Source organism: Schistocerca piceifrons, chromosome 2, assembly GCF_021461385.2.
Source record: "Schistocerca piceifrons isolate TAMUIC-IGC-003096 chromosome 2, iqSchPice1.1, whole genome shotgun sequence".
In the NCBI taxonomy this organism is placed as follows: domain Eukaryota; kingdom Metazoa; phylum Arthropoda; class Insecta; order Orthoptera; family Acrididae; genus Schistocerca; species Schistocerca piceifrons.
In genome coordinates this window covers 750,938,050-750,961,670 of record NC_060139.1, presented here as the reverse complement: position 1 = coordinate 750,961,670, position 23,621 = coordinate 750,938,050, and the positions used below count along the sequence as shown (strand labels likewise).

General features: G+C 43.2%; 1 protein-coding gene across 2 annotated transcripts in view; it reads right to left on the bottom strand.

Annotated features, from left to right (window-relative positions):
* LOC124776957 (fat-like cadherin-related tumor suppressor homolog) overlaps positions 1-19,110 on the bottom strand; it is a gene marked incomplete at its 3' end in the record, with an annotated part of 338,653 nt that extends 319,543 nt beyond the window's left edge. For both annotated transcript variants that reach the window (XM_047252191.1, XM_047252192.1), the window contains 1 exon segment: positions 18,875-19,110. In XM_047252191.1, coding sequence (XP_047108147.1) covers positions 18,875-18,888 — 14 coding nt within the window.
* Between the last annotated feature and the right edge of the window lie 4,511 nt (positions 19,111-23,621).

Here is a 23,621-nt window from a genome sequence, read left to right as displayed (position 1 = left end):
CCTATAACGAAATCAATCCATCTGAAATTTACTAAGTCTTCTGAGCACCGAGTTCTATGGCCCTGTGCAATAAACTGATAAAATTCCCTATGCAAATAAACAATGGAATACATTTTTCTTAGCTCTTGAGTCGCAACGGATGTAAACTTGGTATTCTGTTCTCTCCACAGTAAGCACACAAAATATTCAATCTTGGCTCAGCAAAGTGCGATGCCGGCCGTAAAATAGCTTCATACAAAGAATGTCACACGACATGGTTGAGGATGAGGTACTGATAACAGGACACGCTAAGAACGAATTTTTCAGTTCTAAAATTGTATTCAAAATGAAGTTTCTCCTTCACTAAATCTAATATGAAATATTTTACATTAATTTCAAAATCAGTGAACTTCTCAACTGTTCTACAATTCTCACTTATGTAGTTAACAATGCCTGGATTGTTACATGACAAAAGGTCTGACATAGTTTGACAAAATAGATACCAAAATTTAACTTCCTTGTATCAGGTTTACAAAATACTCAAAGTTACAAATCAGGTGTACCTAATCAATCTATACATTAAAACTGATGGAAGATACTTGGTTCCTACATTCAAGGGACGGTACTGTTAGAATTAGCAAAATCCACATTGCGTTGCTACATACTTAAAACTAAATATACAAAATTTCATTACCTTACCAAACTGTATTACTCTGCGTCCATAGGCCAACAGCCACTGGCTTGAAGTCTCACATCCTACCTTTGACAAAGCAGAACGGCAACTGCTACTGCGCTCCTTACAATCGATTCTGCCACACAGGCAACATCTTTGGTTCAGTGGTGTCAAAGATACAATCTCTTCTACTTGTGATAATCATTTCATGTCATTTTTCAGATGTTCAAATGTGTGTGAAATCTTATGGGACTTAACTGCTAAGGTCATCAGTCCCTAAGCCTACACACTACTTAACCTAAATTATCCTAAGGACAAACACACACACCCATGCCCGAGGGAGGACTCGAACCTCCGCCGGGACCAGCCGCACATGTCATTTTTCATGAAATATGTTACAAAATCAGGTTCCACGTACGAGTGGACCCCTCACAAGGGAAAGCGGAGAAACATCGTCCGCTAAGTGACGATGCAGACAAAAGTGTGTACTGAATGATCGGACAGATGGCCATTGAAGAGAATTGTGACATACGTGGACGACAGCTGAAAAAGTAAATACAGAAGTGAATGTAGCACTCGCGAACCCTGTCAGCGCCAAAACAACACGAAGGGAGTCCCATAAGCCGAGAAGTGCAAGGCGAGCTGGAATTCCAAAAGCACACGTCAATGATGCAAATGCCCTTAACAGCATAACATGGTGACAAAGCCATAAAGCCTGTACTATGGAGCAATGGAAGAAAATCATTTGGTCGTCTGACTGTAGTTTGAAAGGGTCTCCAACTTCTGGTCGAGTTTACGTCTCAAGAGTGAAACGTGATTGGGATTTGGTGATGATTTAGGCAGCCATATCGTAGTATTTCACGAGTGCCATGGTAACTCTGCAAGGTCGCATTACTGTCAAGAATTATGTGGCTATCTTGGCTGATCAGTTCCATCCCCTGATAAATGTCTGTTACCCAATATGATGCTGTGTTCCGAGGCAACAGGACGCGTGTTAGCTCGCATCGTCAAGGACTGGTTTTTGTGAGCACTGGGATTATTTGTCAATCTCCGCTGGCCACCATAGTCACCAGATCTCAGTGGCGTTGAGCCTTTGTGGTCTACTTTGAAGAGAAGGATGCTTGATCGCTTTCCACCTCCATCATTATTACTTGAACTTGCCACTGTTTTGCAGGAAGAACGGTATAAGATCCATTACGAGAGCACTGTAAGCTGTTTTGAATGGCAGTGGGTTTCCCACACTGTATCAGGCACGGTAATATGCCTGTTTGTGGTTCTTCCGTTTTTATGTGCACCCGCTGCTACGTGTGGCAGAGAGTACTTCTGGTACTACAGTGGTTTTTCCCTTCCCCTGCTCTCCTGTCCCAATCGCGAATGGTTCAAAATGGTTCAAATGGCTCTGAGCACTATGGGACTTAACATCTGTGGTCATCAGTCCCCTAGAACTTAGAACTACTTAAACCTAACTAACCTAAGGACATCACACACATCCATGCCCGAGGCAGGATTCGAACCTGCGACCGTGGCGGTCACGCGGTTCCAGACTGAAGCGCCTAGAACCGCACGGCCACACCGGCCGGCTATCGCCAATGGTGCATGTGAAGAACTAGTATCGATAAATCTCCGAGTAAGCTCTAATTCCTAAGTTTTTTCGTCTTCGCAGTTTTGTGATACGTGTGCGTAAGGAAGTACTATGTTGTTCTTGGAAACTTATATCTCGGAATGTCAACAGTAAACCACCTCAGCGGTAAACCTTCCCGTGATGCACAACGCCTCGCTTTTAGAGTCTTCCGACGAAGCTGCGCAACAATCTTACTGCTACTAAAGGATACCTTGACGAAACGTGCCGATCTTCTTCGAATATTCTGTATGTCCTCTATTAATTCACGTACCGCGCCACTGCAATAACAATGCTCTTATGCTGATATATGTATACTGATATGACAAGAGTCATGGGACTCCTCCTAATATCGTGTCGGATCTCCTTTTGAACGGCTTAGTGCAGCAGCTCTACATGGAATGGTCTCAACAAATCGTTAGAAGTCGCCTGCAGAAATATTGAGCCATGCTGTCCGATAACTGCGAAAATGTATCCGGTGCAGGATTGTGTGCACGAAATGACCTCTCTGTTATTTCCCATTAATGTTCCACTGGATTCATGTCGGGTGATCTGAGTAGCCAAATCATTTACTCGAATTGTCCAGACTGCTCTTCAAACCAATCGTCAACAGTTGTGTTGCGATGAAATGGCGCATTGTCATCCGTAAAATTACCATCGTTAGTTGGGAACATGAAGTCCACGAATGGCTGCAAATGGTCTGCAAGTAGCTGAACATAACCATTTCCAGTCAATATTTGGTTCAATTGGACCAGAGGACCCACGCCATTCCATGCAAATAAAGACCACACCGTTATCCAATCACCATCAACATGCTCAGCGCCTTATTGACAACTTGGGTCCGTGGCTTCGTGAGGTCTACGCCACGCTCGAACCCTACCCTCAGACTTTACAACCTTAAATGGGGACTGATCTGACCAGTCCACGGTTTTCCAGTGCTCTAGGGTCCAACCGATATGGCCTCGAGCCCAGGGAAGGTGCTGCAGGCGATTTCGTGCTGTTGGCACTCGCGTCGGTCGTCTACTGCCATAGGCCATTAACGTCATATTTCGCCACAATGTCCTAACAGATACGTTCGTTGCACATCCGACATTGATTTCTGCTGTTATTTCACGTAGTGGTGCTTGTCTGTTAGGACAGACAACTTTATTAAAACGCCGCTGCTCTCGGCCGTTAAGTGAAGGCTGTAGACCACTGTTTCGTCCCTGGTGGCAGACAATGCCTGAAATTTGCTTCTCTCGGCACGCTCTTGACATTGCGGATCTCTGAATGTTGAATTTCTAAACAATTTCCCAAATTGGATTGTCCCACGCGTGTACCCTCCAAATAGCATTCCGCGTTCAGAGTATGTAAATTCCCGTCGTATAGTCATAATCACGTAGGACACATAAGTATTGGTATGAATCAGCCGAGTACAAAATGGCAGTTCCGCCAAAGCGTTGCCCTTTCATACATAGCGTACGCGATGCTACGGCAACCTGGATGTCTGCATATCGCTATCGCATGACTTGTCACCTCGGTGCATATTAACTGCATAACCATTCAATTGCTAGAAAGGCCGCGCAGGATTAGCCGAGCGGTCAGCGGCGCTGCAGTCATGGACCGTGCGGCTGGTCCCGGCGGAGGTTCGAGTCCTCCCTCGGGCATGGGTGTGTGTGTTTGTCCTTAGGATAATTTAGGTTAAGTAGAGTGTAAGCTTAGGGACTGATGACCTTAGCAGTTAAGTCCCAAAAGATTTCACACACATTTGAACATTCAATTGCTAGAAGGCAGATTTTGCAGCAGCGTATCCATAAGGGAACAGAAACACAGCCAAAAGGGGAAAGCATTATCATTTTGGCAACTGAAATGTATCGAGTCCGGGTTTAACACTTGGAGACTGAACTTTCGGCACAACCGTAGGGAACAATACGCGGTCGAGGCGAGGCAATGGTAACTCCAACGGCCGATACGTGCGCAGTTCCAGCAGCAGCCACACAGTGTGGCCTTGGGGGGCACGCGCACCAGCACGTATGGGCTGTTCCAGCAGCACGCGAAGGTTCCTCGTCGCAACTATTCCCCTTGAGCAAGCAACAAGTGGAATGGAATTTTAGCGACTGGGAGAAGCTCTCGTGGTCTATTGGGTGAAAGTTTCTAGTTAATTATCACAAGAAAAAAAATGGAAATGAGCGTTTGGCGTCATTGGCCGGGAAGCCCCTGACGGGGCAGATCCGGCCGCCTTGGTGCAGGTCTTATTACACGCGACGCCACATTGGGCGACCTGCGCGTCGGACGAAATGATGATGAAGACAACACAACAGCCAGTCCCAAATCGGAGAAAATCTCCGACCCAGCCGGGAATCTAACCAGGGCCCGTAGGACGGCAATCCGTCACGCTGACAACTTTTTTTTTCCATTTCTTTCCTTGTTGATCGTTGGTTTTGGTCGTTGCGGACGTCACATGACGTCCGTTCAAGTTCGTTGTTGATCCTTTCACTCAGTTTTTTATTACAGAGGCCAACCAGCTCTCTGACCGAACACGCTGAGCTACCGTGCCGGCTAACCACTAAGCTATCCGGGCGGACATCATAAGAAAAGTACCCCAGGTAGAGCCACTACAACGGGACAAAAATGATTATGAAACTCGGAGATGTGTGTTCTACCAACCACAAAGGTCTTTTATTTACAAAATTCCCCAAGTTATTAGTAAAGGAAACATTTTGGCATTGGATCGAGATCCACGTTCATCATTGCCACATTTCTTAAATTGTCTTTAAATTTCTAAACAGCGAGGTTATTAGTTCATCTTTCATGGGGTAATCCATCTGGAGTTAGTAGCAACAGCCAGAAATCTGGTCGAATTGTGATTGCAGTAGTAGTAAAACCGAGACACTGTAAGCAATACAGATGCCAAAGACGTAATTGCATGAGAGAGGAAAGTATATAGGAAAGGCACAGTCAGAGGGCCAAGGAGCAGGCGAAGGCCTCCCTGGCGATGATTTTCTGGTATCTACTCAAGACTCCCGTTATTAGATAGTCAAATCCGCAACTCCTGTTGATATACCGGTCTTAGTTGATGTAGATTCGAGCAAGGTTGCATGCCCACAGCTTCATTTGATGTCTGAGATAAGAGAGTTATAAATAAAAAAAAAACCTCGAGAATATATGTTTAGGCTTCATTTCTAGTGCAAACAGAAACATGCATCTGATGCATTCCAATATGGCTGCCATTGGTGTCCTTACCACACCAGTACCCAAAAACAAAAATACAGCGCCGTCAGAAGCGAAACACGGCGATCAGACCAACCACAGCCTTCCTCATCCCCCCAGTTCTTCCCTCGCTGCACAAGCGATTGGAACAGTGAGAAATCATAACTTGTTTCACCATGTTAAATACCCTCTGGCTTGCACTTCACTTCACAGTAATTTGCAGAGTATTTAGATGCAAAGGTAGATCTTCCTGTCACTGATGATACTCTCCATAATCTGCCCACCTTCGCCCGAGACAGCTTCTTCCGTAACTGAGGCTTGTGACGTCACTTACGTTGTTAACCAAGCTACACGTCATATTTACAAAACGTCTCAGTTCAAATTATCTTTTGTCCAGTTCCAAATTACTCTAATGGCAAATTTTATGGAAGCTTCAATGCATCAAAATAAAAACTGGAGTATCTCATAGACTGTCAGTTTTGTTCATATACAAATAACTTTTTTAACATATTTACTGAAGCAGATTGGCATGGCGATAGAAGAGCTAAAAATATAAAAATAAAAGTCCGTACAAAAATTCCAAAATATGAATTGAGAGCTGTTACGTAAATTAAATTCATATTGTTTTTGTTTTTAGGCCTCTCTTCAGTAGTCGTAGTTACACAAATAAAGTAGGTTATATAACATCTTTTGTAATTGTAATAAAGGTCTTACTTAGGTCACACACGATTACCTTTATTTTAAAGCATCTTCAGTGGCCAGCTGTTTTCTTTCATACTGCAGTGCTAATGTTTCTACATATAGGACGAGCAATTACAATGTGTACTGTACGACTGGCGTTCGGCAGAAATCGACCGATTAAATATGGCGCGAACGTAAACCATAAGTTACGCTACAGGGCAGCCAGTTACCATAACTTATTTGGCATTCGCATTGGTTGGTGAGGTCAACTCACAGCGTAGCAAATAAGTACTTTCAGTCACGTTTGCAAAAAATAGATCACACGTTATGGCAATTACTTTAATTCATTTTAATCATAAAATCAGATCAGCATCTTACGCAACGGAGGACAAAATTGGTGTGCCACAGGGTATTGTGTTAGGTCCCCTTCCGTTGCTTCTTTATATAAATGACATGACCTCAGAAAACTGTAGTTAAATGGTTCAAATGCCCCTGAGCACTATGGGACTCAACTACTGAGGTCATCAGTCCTCTAGAACTTAGAACTACGTAAACCTAACTGACCTAAGGACGTCACACACATCCATGCCCGAGGCAGGATTCGAACCTGCGACCGTAGCTAATAGTGGTTTCAATGAAATTTTATGCGTTACAGAAAAGGCTATTCGAATCTTGTCACACAGCTCTTCAAGGGCTCACCGCAAGACTCCGTTTAAAAAGTTCTGTGTACTTTCAGTACCCCCTTTATACACAGACAAACCTATGTTCATGACAAGAGCTAATCTCTGAGATCTGCAAATTAATAGCTCGCAACTGTGGGCATCTGCATGCAAAATGAACAACTCGTACTCAAAGACGTTAGCGACTTTGGTGTTGTTCTGTATAATGCACTGCCAACGCACATTAAGAGGTTGGAAAAAGAAACGGCTTTTAGAGAAGAGTTAAAATCATTTCTTGTTGAAATGTGCTCTAGCAGTGTAAATGAATACATTATCTTACAGAAACCCTAGGCCTCTTGTCTTGTTGGGCACTTTTTATCTTCGAACAGATATACCATCTATGTTGTGTGTGTGTGTGTGTGTGTGTGTGTGTGTGTGTGTGTGTGTGTGTTTTCATAAGAACGCTTCTGCTGTCGGTTTCCTGTTTTCTCTGTTTCAGGTCCACGGCCAAACACAACCTCCGAGACGGGATTGGTTGCAAGATTGGTTGTGATGGAAATAGTGCTGGCGGGTGTTCGCGTGTACATGTGTTGTACTATCTACCAGTGTTGCACAATGTTCATGTGTTTACATTTTTCAGAAGTGAGTAGTATCTAAATTTAATGTTTCAGTTATGGCGCTGACTTGACTTCTTGTGCATGTTGCAATCTCCTTGTAGGTTATATGTTGTTTAGTTTTCAATCCTGTGGCAAGCTAGGTTGTTAAAGTAGTGTTAACGCAATGGACTCTCATTCATAGGGAGTCTAATTCGTACCCTGTCGGTCACTTTTTTCCCAGGGTGCTAAGGTGAATGCTGGGATGGTTCCATTGATAAGGCCGTGGTCGTTTTTCTTCCCTATCCTCACCTAATCCTATCCTACTTTGTACTGTGTAGTTATACCGTAATAAAGCTTAGTTACTCTCAGAGGTCCAGTGTGGGCTGTAATTATTGTATGGCAGCAGAACTTTGTAGATATTCTAATGCATTACTGCGGTATCGATGTACGCTGGAAAAAAATTATTTCCAATTTTGGCCATGAGGTGCAAATCTGGCGCTGTGAATGCAAGAAAGACGAATAGAAATGTTTCCCTTTGTAGTGGATTAGGAACGAGACGTGGGCAGGAGAAGTGCAAAGATAATGCTGATTTTGTTATTAACCACCACTTACAGGTACACAATTTTTCCAACATGAGCACCAGAGACGACGAAGAGTTGCTGCATCCGTAAAACGACGTGATCAATAGTTGCCACAGCAGTTGTGGTGAAATCTGGATATCGTGTTCCTGTATACTGACCTTCAGACCAAGCGTCTCCCTGGTGAACGCGTTCTTTTAGATATCCCCTGAGACAAAAGTCACATATATTCAGATCGGCTGATCTTGCAGGCCATGCACTTTGAAAACCTGGAAGAAGGAGCTTACGGGCGCTCAACAACGAGTTTATCAGCGGTGGGAAACCTCTGGAGGAAACACGTGCGTGGAAGGTTGCATTAAGCGGATCTCTCACGGGGCGAGCGGCCTGAGGTGTTGCCCTATCTTATATGAAAACAGTGGTTTCGACACAATTGCGCTCTTCCACAGCTGGAATAGCACGCTGCATAAGAAGGTCTCGATAACGTGCAGACGTCACCGTACACGTCTTCGAAGAAGAACGGACCCAGACTAAAGGTGCTTGTGAATCCACACCACAGCGTCACTTACGGTGAGTACAATGGCCCGCATCTCGTGGTCGTGCGGTAGCGTTCTCGCTTCCCACGCCCGAGTTCCCGGGTTCGATTCCCGGCGGGGTCAGGGATTTTCTCTGCCTCGTGATGGCTGGGTGTTGTGTGATGTCCTTAGGTTAGTTAGGTTTAAGTAGTTCTAAGTTCTAGGGGACTGATGACCATAGATGTTAAGTCCCATAGTGCTCAGAGCCAGACAGACAGACAGACAGAGTACAATACCTCTTCGCGGACAACAATTGATTTAACAGTACCCCAAATTCGGCAGTTCTGTGTATTCAATGCCTCCTGTAGTGTTAAATTTGCCACGTCACTCCATAGACTATTGCCCAGCCACATACCGTCCACTTCTATCGGTACCAGAAACCAAAGAGCAAATTCAGAACGCTGCTACGGATCATGAGGTTTCATTTGCTGCAACGTCGGGATTTTCTACGGGTACCAGTGTAAAATAGATCGCTAAATTGTCCGTACTGTTGACCATGGGATGGACAATTCTCGTGTCACTGCACTAACACTATCTGGGATTTGCTGCACGGCCAGTTACAGCAAAAGCAATCTCCAAGATTACTTACTCCATATCTTCCAGGTGCCACATCAAGCTAACCCGTTTCCCGAATTTCACCATCATCTTAACATTTAATGATATCGGGTCTCTCCTTACATCTTTCAGTCGGTGATACTCTGAGTACATCGCCGTAACTACAGCCGCTCACATAAAACAGTTTCACTAACAGTGCACGGTCTCCCTTCTTGATAGCCACACTGTTTGCTCACATCATGACGTCCATTGACAGTGTGGATGGTATCCTGTCACACAGTCTTAAGCGCCAGATTTTCACTTGGTGGCCAAAATTGGAACTAATTTTTTTCCAGAATAAATCGGTCCCGCATTTACGGATTAGAATATCTACCAAGTTTCGCTGCCTTGCGAGAATTCCAGCCAACACTGGACCTCAGTGACTAGCTGCACTTTATTACTATCCGTTATATGTCATTAATGGAATTTCTCTGATATGTACGATACTGTTGTGCTGGTTGGTCTAAGGACAAATAAATATAGAATAAATAAATTATCACCTTTCAACCTATTCTAGACCTCGGGCTACGCAATAGAACGGTGTTACCACGACCAAATCGACCGACTGTACAAGAACAGCACGTCGTGTACTCACACATTACCTATTAATCACATGGGTTAGTAGACCGTACTTCACTGATGCGGTATAGATATTTTTTATTTTGTGTAAATTCACTTACAGCTCGAGTACCTCGTTTTGAAGTTGCGGAACGTCAAATGGAAGTACAGGACGTGTTTCGTCTGACGCTTCGCCACGGCGAGTGTAACATGTCAAACATTCAGTCCCCACTGCTAGCGCCCCAGTCCGTTAATATTAAACATCTGGAGAAACTAGGTATCTCACTGACACCTCATTTGTTCCAAAAGGCTTTTTCTAAGAAAAAGATCAGCAGTACCCTCATAGCGAGCTAAGTATAGATGGGGGCCGTCGCCAGTCACGATGGCGTTTTTGTGTACTGCTCATAGGTCTCTGAGAGGTCTCAGTTTCGCGTGGCCATTGAGAGATGAGAAAAGATGCAATGAATCTGTAGCGCAGAATTCGAAACACGTGGGGGGGGGGGGGGGAGGGGGGGGCGGCTATCCAGAAAGTAACAGACGTTTGGACCTATCACAGCGGTGGGCGGGGCTACAGCCGCCATCTTGATGCCACAATGCTCCTACACTCAGTATTCATCCAGCGTTGGTAGCCTCTGGTTTGTGTGTCTCTACCACTTGGCTTTCAGTGACGTGTTAAAATGTGCGCTGCATTAAAAAATCCCGTCACTTGTGAGATGCGTTCTGTGATTGAAAACTAATTGAAATTTATCGCGACCTATGTGATGTGTACGGAAAACGAAAAATGAGTGAAAGCCGAGTCAGAAAGTGGCGCACTGATTTTAAAAATGGCCATATCAATGTCCACTATGAGGACCGTAGTGGTAGTAGGCTAGACTTGTTACTGACTAACTACTGACGAAAATCAACGACAAAATTCGTGAAAATCGTCGTTCCGACTACGCAGTTTTTGCAACATTTTCCCCAAATTTCACTGAATCTGCTGTATGAAATTCGGGCGGAGAAGCTTGCTTACCACAGATTTGATGCTAAGTGGGTTCCCAAAAGCCTAACGCAAGACCACGAAAAACAGACTAGCTACAGCAATGTCCTTCATCGAAGATTACGACAAAAATGGTAACAATGGATCGTGTCGTAACTGGGTACGAGACTTGGGTGAAGCACGTCAATCGCAAAACAAAAAGGTAACAAAATATGGTAACAAATGATAACGATGGATTGTATCGTAACTGCGGACGAGACTTCGATGAAGCATATCAATAGTGAAACAAAAAGGTAGTCGGTGGAATGGGGACACCCAAGTTCTCCCTAGAAACCAACGAAGTGTTTGCAAATGCTGTCAGCAAGAAGGATCGTTGATTTCCTTGAATGTGGCGCAACAATTAACTCAGAGAGGTATTGTCAAACATCGACAAATTTAAGGAAGGCGATGCAAAACAAGCGTCGGGGAAAACTTACTGCAAAAGTTTTGTTTGTTTCACGACAACGCACGCCCACACACGGTGAATCGTACCCGGTCGCTGCACAACTCTTTGATACTGGCTCATAACTGCATGTCGGTACAAACCGGTAGTTGCAATCGCAGCCGGCAGATTTCTACAGAGACAATATTAAAAAACTTTTGCCACGGTATGATAAGTGCCTCAGTTGGAATGACGATTTCGTAGAAAAATAGTTTCAGAGTGTATCTTTAAACCGTGTATGATAAAATCTGATTTTTCCGCATTGTTAATTTTTTATTTTAAAACGTATGTTGCTTTCTGAATAGCCCTCGTAATTTTCTTCCTCGCTATTTTCAGGAATGTTTGACTGTTTCTTCCGGTATGTCACGATTTCCAATGTTTTACTATGCTGAAGTGAGAATGTAACGACTACGTCGTACCTTGCTTCGAAAGTCATCTCTCCCCTGCCATCTCATTGGCTGCCTAGAACCAGTAGCTGACCACCCCTTTGATTTTCCGTCCCACCACACGGCGAGCGCTGAGAACATTGCTGCGCAAAACACCTAAGTACAGTCCTGACAGACTTTTTTACCGATCTGGTCAGATTAGGTTCATGGAAAATGTCTCCCATGAAATTGATATCACCGGCTTTCGACAAATGTTAGGCATAATTTCTAAAAGTAAACCAAAACAAAAACTTCAATCACACGATAATAGCTGCTATCAGAGAAACTAAGCAGTTTATTTCAGTTTTAACAAACCTGGCCGAATCGTTTCGTTCAGGCATAATCTATCGCTCACTATTATTTCTAGAGATTACAAACAACAAGCTTAACGTCCCTCCACAATCCCCCAGGACAACATATCACCATCCGCCACATGCCGAGAGGTGATGAAGATGATGATGAGTTTGTGGGGCGCTCAACTGCATGGTCAACAGCGCCCGCACACATTCCCAATCGTTACACAGTCCAGTCTAGCCACTTTCATGAATGATGATGGAATGATGAGGGTAACACAAACACCCAGTCCCCGGGCAGAGAAAATCCCCCACCCCGTGAGGTGGCGTTCGGAATATAGCCATGCAGGGTGTTTCAGAACTGATGGTCAATATTCAGGAATATGACAGGACTGATCATTCGAAACCAAAAACTCAAGTAAACATTGGCTCTAAAACGCATATCTTAAGAGCTATTAGCAATTCTTGGTCGTCGATACTGTGAAACAAATCTCTTTTACTGCAAGCTCTTTGCTTTCCATATTTGGGAAGTGATAATATGGACCGACAGAAGAAAAAAATGTCCAATAAACATCTGCTCTAAAATGCAAACCTTAAGAGCTACGCGCACATGTTCATCTTCGCTACTTTGAAGCAACTCCTCTAATGAAGTACTCATAACTTGCGTGCATTGTAGAGCACATGTTTACTGGATTTTTTGTCCATATTATCACTTCCATAAATATGGGAAGCAAAGACCTTTCAGAAGAAGAGATTTATTTCACAATATCGAAGATCAAGAATTGCTCAAAACTCTTAAGGTATGTGTTTTAGGACCCATGTTTAATTGACTTTTTTGTTTCGGATGATCATAACTGTCATATTCCTCAACATTGACCATCGCTTCTGAAACACCCTGTAGATCTCAGGTAAATCACACTGCTAAATCGCGAATCTAGAGCAACTCCAAAAAATTGTTTAGGGTTGAATCTTCGAACTAATGAGCTCTGGCCTCATGAACGAGAATCCCGATGATTTTGTCACCTATTCCTAACTGCACTTTCCTTCTGAATGCTGTCTTCTAGAAAGTTCTCCCGTTACTATTATTTACATTCTCAAGTTTCCACCGAAATCACGAGACACCCTGTGCTATTTGAGCCAGACCACAAAATCTAGCGAGAGAACTCTATCCTACTTCGAGAAAGTTGGGACCGTGCAGCAGCGGTGTTTCGCACTACACTTAAGGCATCTACATATGCATTACATTGTTACTCTGCAATTTACACTTAACTGCCTAGCAGAGAGTTCATTGAACCATCTTCCAATTATTTCACCACAACTGCGACTCTCTAACAGCGCATGGGAGAAAATGAATACTTAAATGTTCCGTGCCAATTCTGATTTATCTTATTACGATGTCATTCCTTCCTATGTAGATTGGCGTCAACAAAAGATTTTCGCATTCGATGTGGAAAGCTGGAGATTGAAATTTCATGAAAAAACCTCGCCGCATATTTACACCTTTGTTTTAATGATTGCCACCCCAGATCGCGTATCATTCATGACACTCTTTCCCCTATTTCGCCATAATATGAGTAGTCCTTCTTTGGACTTGTTCGATGTTATCTGTCAATTCTATCTTGTAAGGATCCCACATCGCACAGCAATACTGTAGCAAAGGTTGGTAGATTCGGGAGAGGGGGACCAAACCGCAAGTTTATCGGTCCCTTCAGATTAGAGAAGGATAGGGAGGGAAGTCTGCCGTGCCCCTTCATAGGAACCATCCCGGAATTTGCCTGAAACGATTTAGGGAAATCACGGAAAACCCAAATCAGGATGGCCGGACGCGGGTTTGAACAATCGTCCTCCCGAATGCGCGTCCAGAGGACGCGCAAGTGGTCTCTTTAGTAGACCTGTTGCATCTTTTAAGCCAGTAAAACGCAGTCAGTCTGCCTTCCCCACAACGTTATCTGACTGTTCCAACATCATCATTTAAATCCTAGGTATTTATTTCAATTGCCAGCCTTTAGAGTTGTGGTGATTTATCGTGCAATCGAAATTTAACGCATTTCTTTTTAGTCCTCTTGTGAATGACCGTGCACTTCTCATTATTTAGTGTCAATAGCCACCTTTCGCACCATCTTGTCTGTATCATAGTGCAGTTGGGTATGATTATCTGATGACTTCACTAGACGGTAAATGACAGCATTATCTGCAAACTATGTATCATAGCTTGCTCAGACTGTCTCCAAAACCAAATATGTAAATTATGAACAGAAAAGGGGCTATAACACTTTCTTGTGGTAACGCCAGATATCACTTCTGTTTCGCTCGATGACTCTCCGTCAGTTACTACGAATTGTGACCTTTCTCCTAGAATTACGAATCCATTCGCACAACTGAAAAGGTACGCCGTAGCATGCAATTTCATTAGAAGTCGCTTGTGCGGAAAACTGTCAAAAGCCTTCTGGAAATTTAGGAATATGGAATAAATTTAAGATCTCCTGCTGATAGCACTCATTATTTCGTGAGAATAAAGAGCTAATTGTGTTTCACAAGAACGATGTGATCTAAATACGTACTGACTGCGTGTCAACAAATCTTAGTACATAATGGTCGACTACAGTATATGTTCCAAAATTCTACTGCAAATCGACGATAGTGATATGGGTCTGTATTTCAGCGGATTACTCTTCTTTCCTTTCTTGAGTATTGGCATGACATGTGCAACTTTCTATTCTTTAGGTTTGGATTTTGTGATCAAGGAGCAATTTTATACGATTGCTAAATATGGAAACATGTAAACTCTGCCGGCCGGATTGGCCGAGCGGTTCTAGGCGCTACAGTCTGGAACCGCGCGACCGCTACGGTCGCAGGTTCGAATCCTGCCTCGGGCATGGATGTGTGTGATGTCCTTAGGTTAGTTAGGTTTAAGTAGTTCTAAGTTCTACGGGACTGATGACCTGAGATGTTAAGTCCCATGGTGCTCAGAGCCATTTGAACCATTTTTGTAAACTCTCTATTCGAGCTAACGTCCTTTTATTGCTATCGGAGCATCTTCCCTACAGGCTAAGGCCTGTAACTCGTCCAGCGATACACTTTTGAATCATAATTTCGGTCTTCCAACCCATTACTAAAAATGATCACTCTATGGCAAACAATTTCGATATTAATGGTTTGTCATTTATTTGTCTTACTTTTAGACACTGTCCGCATTTTTTGCAGCCCCGTATTAGTACTCACAACAGCGGGTATCATGGATAAGCACCGTGGACAACTATCGTAATAAGAGAACACGGTACGCAACACGAACAGAAAACCACATAAAATGCTACACCGGGATTGGAATCTGCGCTCGGATGCCTACCAGCAACTAGTCGTAAAGCACAGTAGCGGACTTACATTACTGTATTTGATAGGTTTATCGTAGAACAGACGAAATACTGCTCTATCACATGCGAAGCGTGTTTTAACCAAAGCATTCGATACCGCCTCGGCAACTCCCGGCAAAAATGTCATCTTTCAACCTAATCTAGACCCCCCAGTTACAGTATAGTGTCACTAGAACCTACTTTCCAAACAACATATACACGCTAGAAATACGGTCAGTGTTCTGTTCTTTTTGTGTTCGCGAACGTTTGACGGCACACACCACATTATCATGTTACGAGACGAAGGTAATGTACGGTATCGGTAAGCTCAGTTGACGACTGGGTTTTTCCCTTGCAACATGATACATCTAAGGAAAGAAAATGTGCAACGTACTAGGACATGCGATTCTGCAGTTCATTAAAAGAAAGACAAAATCGTGAAACATACACGCAATGAAAAACTTCAGCGCCCTTTTTGCAACTGTCGCAAATCATGTACAGTTCATAGCATACGTCCAAATTCTTGTTTAAATAACGTTGATGAACATATGCTTAATTAACCTTCAAGTACGCTCTAACTGTTAATGAAGTGAAACGACACCCCCTGGAGTGATACAACTGAAAGCGGTGACCTGTAATGTAGATGAAGACAGTTTCTTGTAACTATAGTCAAATTCGTTCAAGGAACCTTACTTAATTCGCTTTTACTATTCCGACATACACACACAAATTAGGGGGAATAGCTATAAAACACTGCATTCTAAGAACACTCAGCCACACCATTCTCCTGACACTTTTCCTTAAAATTATAATGTGCCTCGTTAATAAACTTATGCCAGACACTGCCACATACATATGAGCAACGCCTGTCGGTAGTACTGTATAGCTGAATGGGTGCCTGTTCAGCCCTGTATGTGGCCAGAAGCATTCTCTGCCTTCAGAAGTAGTGATCGAGTTATCTAGCGCCTTCATGAAATATTAAAGACGCTAATGGCCGGTTTTGTAGCCAGTTTCTTATGTCAATCGCTTACTAATCCAGATGAGCTGCCTTATTGCCAGGATGCCTACTTCGTGTTTCACTGTCTATTTTTGTTCTTTTCCATCATTTGCAGTGAACTTACCCAGATAAACCACCTTTTAAACTACACCCTATGCTAAAAAAAACCTGAACACCAGAAAACATTTTTATGGATGCTTGTACAGACTATGTAGCCGTTATTGCAGGTTGGTGCCTGGTTCCTTGCAGATGCCCCCTAGCTAAAGTTAATTTCCTTTTAATCTAAGCGCCAGTTGCTATCTTTGAAATTGAAATATGTACAATTAAAGTGTTTGTGAATTCAGTTTGTAAATGAAAGTGACAAATATACTTCAATTCTTATCGCATTGAAAGTAAGTGCGTGACAACATGGAGGATATACTGATCTCGAGATCACAATCTTATGCCAGTTCCAGAAATTTGTTGTGTTCTATTATAGTTGCTATGCTCTTCTATTTCAAAGTACTTATCAAATTAATATGCGATCAATGCATATCAACAAAGACAGAGGAGTTCCTGTTTCGGAAACAGGCCAGCTGAAATCAATTGTGCTGTCAAGGTAAGTGTGTAATGCGACGGTAGGACGTAACAAATGACCATCTCTGAAACACTGTTTCGGACAGAAAGCGTTTGGCATCTGAGCACTGTAAACCTTTCCTAATAACCAGTAACACAAATATCCGATTCCCTCTTCATTTGCGGATTTGACATCCTTTGTCCGAGGAAGACGAGATGGGAAATGATCGTTATCTGAACTTCCCATAGGGAACAAAGCTTTCATATCTTTCTCACAGTCTCCTCCAACTTCCCGTGAGACGGCTTTTTATGTCAGTTGGCCTACATCACACGGACAACAAACTACGTGTGTCCCGAAGTTGACGAGACAGCGCTGAAAGACCATCAATGTCAGCGTCGCAGAGAGGCGTTTAAAGCACACCTTTCTTCCTAAATAAAATGGTTCAAATGGCTCTGAGCACTATGCGACTTAACTTCTGAGGCCATCAGTCGCCTAGAACTTAGATCTAATTAAACCTAACAAACCTAAGGACATCACACACATCCATGCCCGAGGTAGGATTCGAACCTGCGACCGTAGCGGTCGCTCGGCTCCAGACTGTAGCGCCTTGAACCGCACGGCCACTCCCGCCGGCTCTTCCTTAATAGAGTAAGCCAACCAAACACCTGCCGAAAACTATTTGTTGGGGTAAAATCGGTTAATTTATCCTCGGCTTTAGGACGGTTACTAACTGGGGGAACACGTCGATAGACTCTTAACAACTTGCGCGCTAGTGATATGTTTCTTTTTTGTGCTCTGGACTCGTATGAAGGATTCTACATTTAGTATTACATTCGACATGTCAACGTGTCGTGTATGGTAAAACTAACCTAGCACCACTACCTCAGTATTTCATATACGGACGTATTTAGGAAAAAAACATTCAATGTTGAATGGTTCTGTCAGTCAAACTCTAATATTTATTGGGACTAGTGTAGCAGGGGATACAACCCGTCGGCTTTGGACTATGACGTCACAAGTCGCCAATCGAGAAGCGATTCTTCTTAGTGTTGTAGCTCCCTTCAGTGGCTGATAAGTGTTTTTTGGCTTTTTAAAAAAAAATCTCACGAGATAGAATAAACAGATCCACTTTATTAAGCAATCAGTAAAAAAACGAAACTGAAACATAACAGCAAAAGCGAAAATGGTAAACTACTCTCTGGCGACTTGTGACGTCATTGTCCAAAGCCGACGGGTTGTATCCCCTGCTACACTAGACCCTATTTATTTACCATGTTCTGTGGTACCACACGGACCAAAGGTACTTTATTAGGGAACGAGTCAGTACATAATTTATAGGATGTTTATTAGAAAATTTATAATGTAAATAATTACTAAAACGCGAGAAAATTGTAAGAATATAGGAATAATTAACATATTACAGAGTAAAGTGCTGAACGATCGCGAGGAATTAGGGTACAGAATAGGAGGAAACCATTCAGCTGCGATGTGAATACTTTGCGTTTAGCGTTTTTTTTTTTTTTTTTTTTTTTTTTTTTTTTTTTTTTTTTTTTTTTTTTTAGTCCTATTGGAAGCCAGTTGATAATGCAACCTACCGAATAGTGCGCGCCGTTTCGTACATTGCTTAATGAAGGGTTCTCCAAGTGCATTTCGTTGTTCCGTCTAGTTTTCATTAAATGAATGTTGCAGTTTCTGCGAATTACTAAAAATTGTCAACAGTAAATCCATTGATATATATTTACATAGATCGTAGATAGTACCGAAGCACCTGAACAATGGTTTACGTTTGAATTCGCAAACTGACTATGCGCTTACTGTTACATTCACGATAGTTCTTTTAGTAAGGAGTAACATATTCTCAGAATACGCTGTCAGGTTAAAGTGTCAATGTTTACGTTTTTAACGTGACGTTATTACAAGTAGCAAGCACCGCAATGCCAACGTTTTTCTATCAACAATATTTTCGTTTGCAGGTAATTAACTAGTAATTAGAGGCGTATAACATACGCGGAATGAAATGACGGTCTCGAGTCGCACTTACTTCACGAGAAAGAAATACTGTGGAACGAAGCATTTTCAAACATTTTGTTACTTACCGCAGCCGCTGCATTCGAAGATGTATTGTTTTCGGCGTCGTTGTCGGAGCACTTAGAACTGTTTTATTGCATGTTAGAAGTCACTGTGGATTGCAGGAAATTCACTGTATGCGGAAATCGCTAGCGTAGCGTGCGTTCGGGAGCGCGGTCGGACGGACGCGACGCGAGCATAGATTCGTGACGGTAAACAAACACGGCGGAGGTGAGCTGAAGGAACGAAGACCAGACGGCGGTGAGCAGCGTCCGCGACTGCGGCCCATCCTGGCGGCTGCCAACGAACACACCTGCGCGCCTTGCCGCGCTCGCTATGCGCATGCGCAGTGCTGCGAGGGCAGCCCCCCCACACTAGCACATCTGCCAATCTTCCCTCCAGGTACAGTCAGACATGGGCGGGATGGCTCCATCCCTTACCAGAACCTTTTACCAACTCTTCTCTTTAAATTCCCATCTCTCGTCACTCACACTGAACACCTCCTAATAACCTACACCCCTCGCAGACTCGAACAGGCTTGTTGTGACCCCTCTCCTTTCCACTGCTAGTGCGCTGCCACGCCTCTATCTACACATCCCACAATCCCTCCACCTGCACACCCTCATGTCCACTCCCAAAGAAATTTCAACAGTTTCCCTCTTCCAGACCTCGAACTCCGCCTCAACATTTACCCATCCTACCAAGTCTGAATCCATCCCGCCCTATTCACCTCCTCTTGCAATGCCACAGCTCCTACTTTTTCCTTTCTTTGTCTCTCCTACCCCCACCCCATTTTCCTTTCAGATCTGTATATCCCAATATCAGGCACCCCTCTCTCCTTGTCCCCAGCAGCCACCTCCGTCACGTCACCACCTCTTACAGCCTTCAGACCTCTTCGTCACCACTCTCCTATCACCCTCCATACCCATCCTTATTTTCATCTATAATCTAGCTTCCCAGGGCAGCTCCTTTCCTCGTTTTAGCGTAAGTGTATGGTGCTTCGTTTTGTTTAATGGCCAGTGTATCTTCTGTCACATTCAATTTTTTTCAAGTGTTTAGTGTTCTTCAAGTATTCCTCAAGTGTTTTTTTCACTGTGCGGTCTCTTCTCATTTGTATCACTGTTTTTAAACAATCAATGAAAACAGCATTATATTACTTGTATTCTCCCATTAAAATCATCTCTTAAAATAATTTTAAATTCATAATACATATGTCAACTTGTGTTTTTCTATTTTAGAAACTAAGTTAGAGACAATTTCTACTAGCTGAAGAGCAGGATTTTCGCACTGCGACCACCCCACACCCGCCCCTACGGGGTGAGGGGGGAGGACGAAATAACAATAAAGGAAAAAAAGAGTTGACTTCCAAGTGGTGCAAGTCGCAAAAATTGAAAAATGGGCTGACACTTCTTATTATTACTAGACAGGCAGATCTTTGTACCTGATTTGTGGCGTGGGTCCTAGCTCAATTCTTCGCTCACAGTGAACGAAACTGCTGAGCGCCGCCGGCCGGAGTGGTCGAGCGGTTCTAGGCGCTACAGTCTGGAACGCGCGACAGCTACGGTCGCAGGTTCGGATCCTGCCTCGCGCATGGATGTGTGTGATGTCCTTTGGTTAGTTAGGTTTAAAGTAGTTCTAAGTTCTTTTTTTTTTTTTTTTTTAGACGTTCAAGAAAATCTCACAACGAGGAAGAAATTGTTGCAAGGTGGGGTAGCTTCAGAAATATGGAAGTCAACTTCGCTTTTTTAAATGGAATGCTGTACTTTGGTACTTATTTTGTGATAGCGGCCATCGAGACGAATCCAATGATGTGTAACAGTAAGGTCTTTGAAGGTCAACGAAGGTCACAAAGTTGGCATGACCGTCCATTTACAGAAGGTGTTCGAAGTGATGACCATTGGTATCAATGCAGTGCTACAATCTTCTTACCACGGATTGAATGGTATTCCTTATCACATCGGCACTTATCGAAGCACATGCTCTAACAATTCTCTCTCGCATATCTTCAGGTGTATTTGGTACGTCTTTATAAACAATGTCTTCTACGAATCCCAACAAGAAAATATCCAGAGGCGTCAAGTTTGGCGAACGAGCCGACCACGACACATCTCCTCCCGCGTCCAATCCAACGATTTGGGAATTGTCTCTGAAACTCATTTCTAGCCATCAGCGAAAAATGTGCCGGACACCCATCGTGTTGATATCACATTTTGTTCCTTGTTCCTAAAGGTATTTCTTCCAATAACACATCTAATGTTTCTTGCAGGAATGTGGTGTACTTTCTACCATTAAGTTTCCCTTCGATGAAATAGGGGGCTATAATTCTGTCTTCCAGAATCCCACACTATACATTCACCGGCCACGGTTTTTGGTGTGCAACTTGTCGCAGCCAACATGGATTTTCTGTTGCCCAGTAATGCATGTTATGTAAATCAACATTTCCATGGTTTGTGAATGTAGCCTAGTCAGTAAACAACATCACATTAATAAATGTGTCATCCCTCTGAATCTGAAATTGAGCCCAACGACAAAATTCAATGCGACGCGTACAATCCGTAACAGTTAATTCTTCGTGGAGACTGGTATGGTAAGGATGATATTTATGTCTATGCAGAACACGAGCAACATTACTCTGGCGCATGGCAGATTTCCTTGCGATTTGACGCGAACTAACACAAGAATCTCGAACCACTCTCGCCCCAGGTTCGAGTCCTCCCTCGGGCATGTGTGTGTGTATGTGTATCTGTGTGTGTGTGTGTGTGTGTGTGTGTGTGTGTGTGTGTGTGTGTGTGTGTGTGTGTGTGTGCGTGTGTTGTTCTTAGCATAAGTTAGTTTAAAGTAGTGTGTAAGTCTAGGGACCGATGATCTCAACAGTTTGGTCCCTTAGGAATTCACACACATTTGAACATTTGATCTCGAATCACAATGGCAAGAGTACCAATTTCCGTTTCCTCGTTAGTAACTTACCTTTGCCGGATATGCTTTCGATGCGTTAAAGATCCAGTTGTTCTCAGTTTATTACACACATATTTAAAAGTACGACGTGTAGGGTGAGTACGTTGAGGATATATTTCAGCGTATAAGTCTCTAGCTCTCACTGAATTTCGTTGGCATTCTCCGTAAATGAGAAGCATATCGACTTATTCTTCGAAGGAATACATAATTCATATTCGCTTGATTCGACAATGCTAGTCTTAGCGTTCCTATTAGTGTTGTGTTGCAAAACCGACGAATGGTGTTTACATGTCAATGTCACGTTAGTTGGATACGCCGTATTCGGCGAATATTTTACTGTTTGCACGATATATGAGAGAGAATTGTTAGGGCATGTGCTTCGATAAGTGCCGAAGTGATAAGGAATACCATTCAATCCATGATAAGACGATTGCAGCACTGCAATCACTGCATTGATACCAATGGTCATCACTTGAAACACCTTCTGTAAATGGACGTTTATGCCACCTTTGTGACCTTCGTTGACCTCCAAAGACCTTACTGTTACACATCATTGGATTTGTCTCGATAGCCGCTATCAGAGAATAAGTACCAAACTATAGCATCCCATTTAAAAAAAACAAAGCTGACCCTCATATCTCTGACGCGACCCCACCTAGCAACAAAAAACCAACGTCATGTTATGGTGCACGTTATCCCACGCAACATTTGTTCAAGTTTCAGCTCCCATCATACTTTCGGATTTATTCTTGGTGGCAATAGTTAATGACTCAGCCTGTATTTGTTCGTAAATAAACATTGAGTGTCAAGGATGAAATCCAGGAGCCTGATTTTTGAAAATGGCGTGCTTCTCGAAACAGGGCTGGGCGCCTGTCAATGAGATTTGCTCGGCCTCACTTTCAAACAGCTTCTCCCCATGGAAAATACGCCACAAATGGAAATAAAAAATATAGCGGATGTACTGAACTTTATACCTCCGGGCCAGCATCATTTCTTTCTAAGTTTACAATGTGGTCGTGGCAACGTTCCAAACAGCGATGTACAATTTGACGAAACCATGGCGAAACCAAGATAAAGACGTTGTACGAATTTTCATTTTGCGTTTATGTCTTGACAATAAATAGGAGTAACAGTTCAGTTTTTTGAGTGTATTGTTAACTTTCATTTAAACACAGTACTTTTCTTCTTTTTCTTGTGCCTTTGTCCCGCATTGGCGCGGGGTTGGCGTGGTTATTAACACACCTGGCATGCTTTGTTTAAGGAGTGGCCGGATGCCCTTCCTGTAGTCCCCCCCCCATTACCCTCTGGGAGGGAATATGTGTACCCCTTCTGTCTGCGTGTAGTGTTATTCGCGTGAAAGAGATCGAAAGTTTTCTAAACGTTAGCGAATCGTGTACCTGAGGCGGGACTTGGATACCAGCCTGGTATTCACCTAGTGGGATGTGGGAAACCGCCTAAGAACCACATCCAGGCTAGCCAGCAGACCCGCTATGGACATTAATTCGCCGGGCGGATTCGGTCTGGGATCGGCACATCTCCCCGTCCCGGAAGCGGTGCTTTAACACGCACCACCATTCAGGCTGATATTTAAGATCATTCCCCTTTCCCAGATAATTTGTTTCAAGCTATTGATTTCGAAAGGTTTACTTTTGAGTTAGTTAAAACCTTTCAACAACAGATTTATACTTAGAAAGTTAGCATTTACAACCTGTTTCCATCCTCTAATTTACTCAAGAAATATAAAGAGTGATCAGAAACAGTCTGAAAAGCTTGTAAGGGTGTTGCAGAGTAGATTGTGCTGAGACATAACTATTAAGAAAA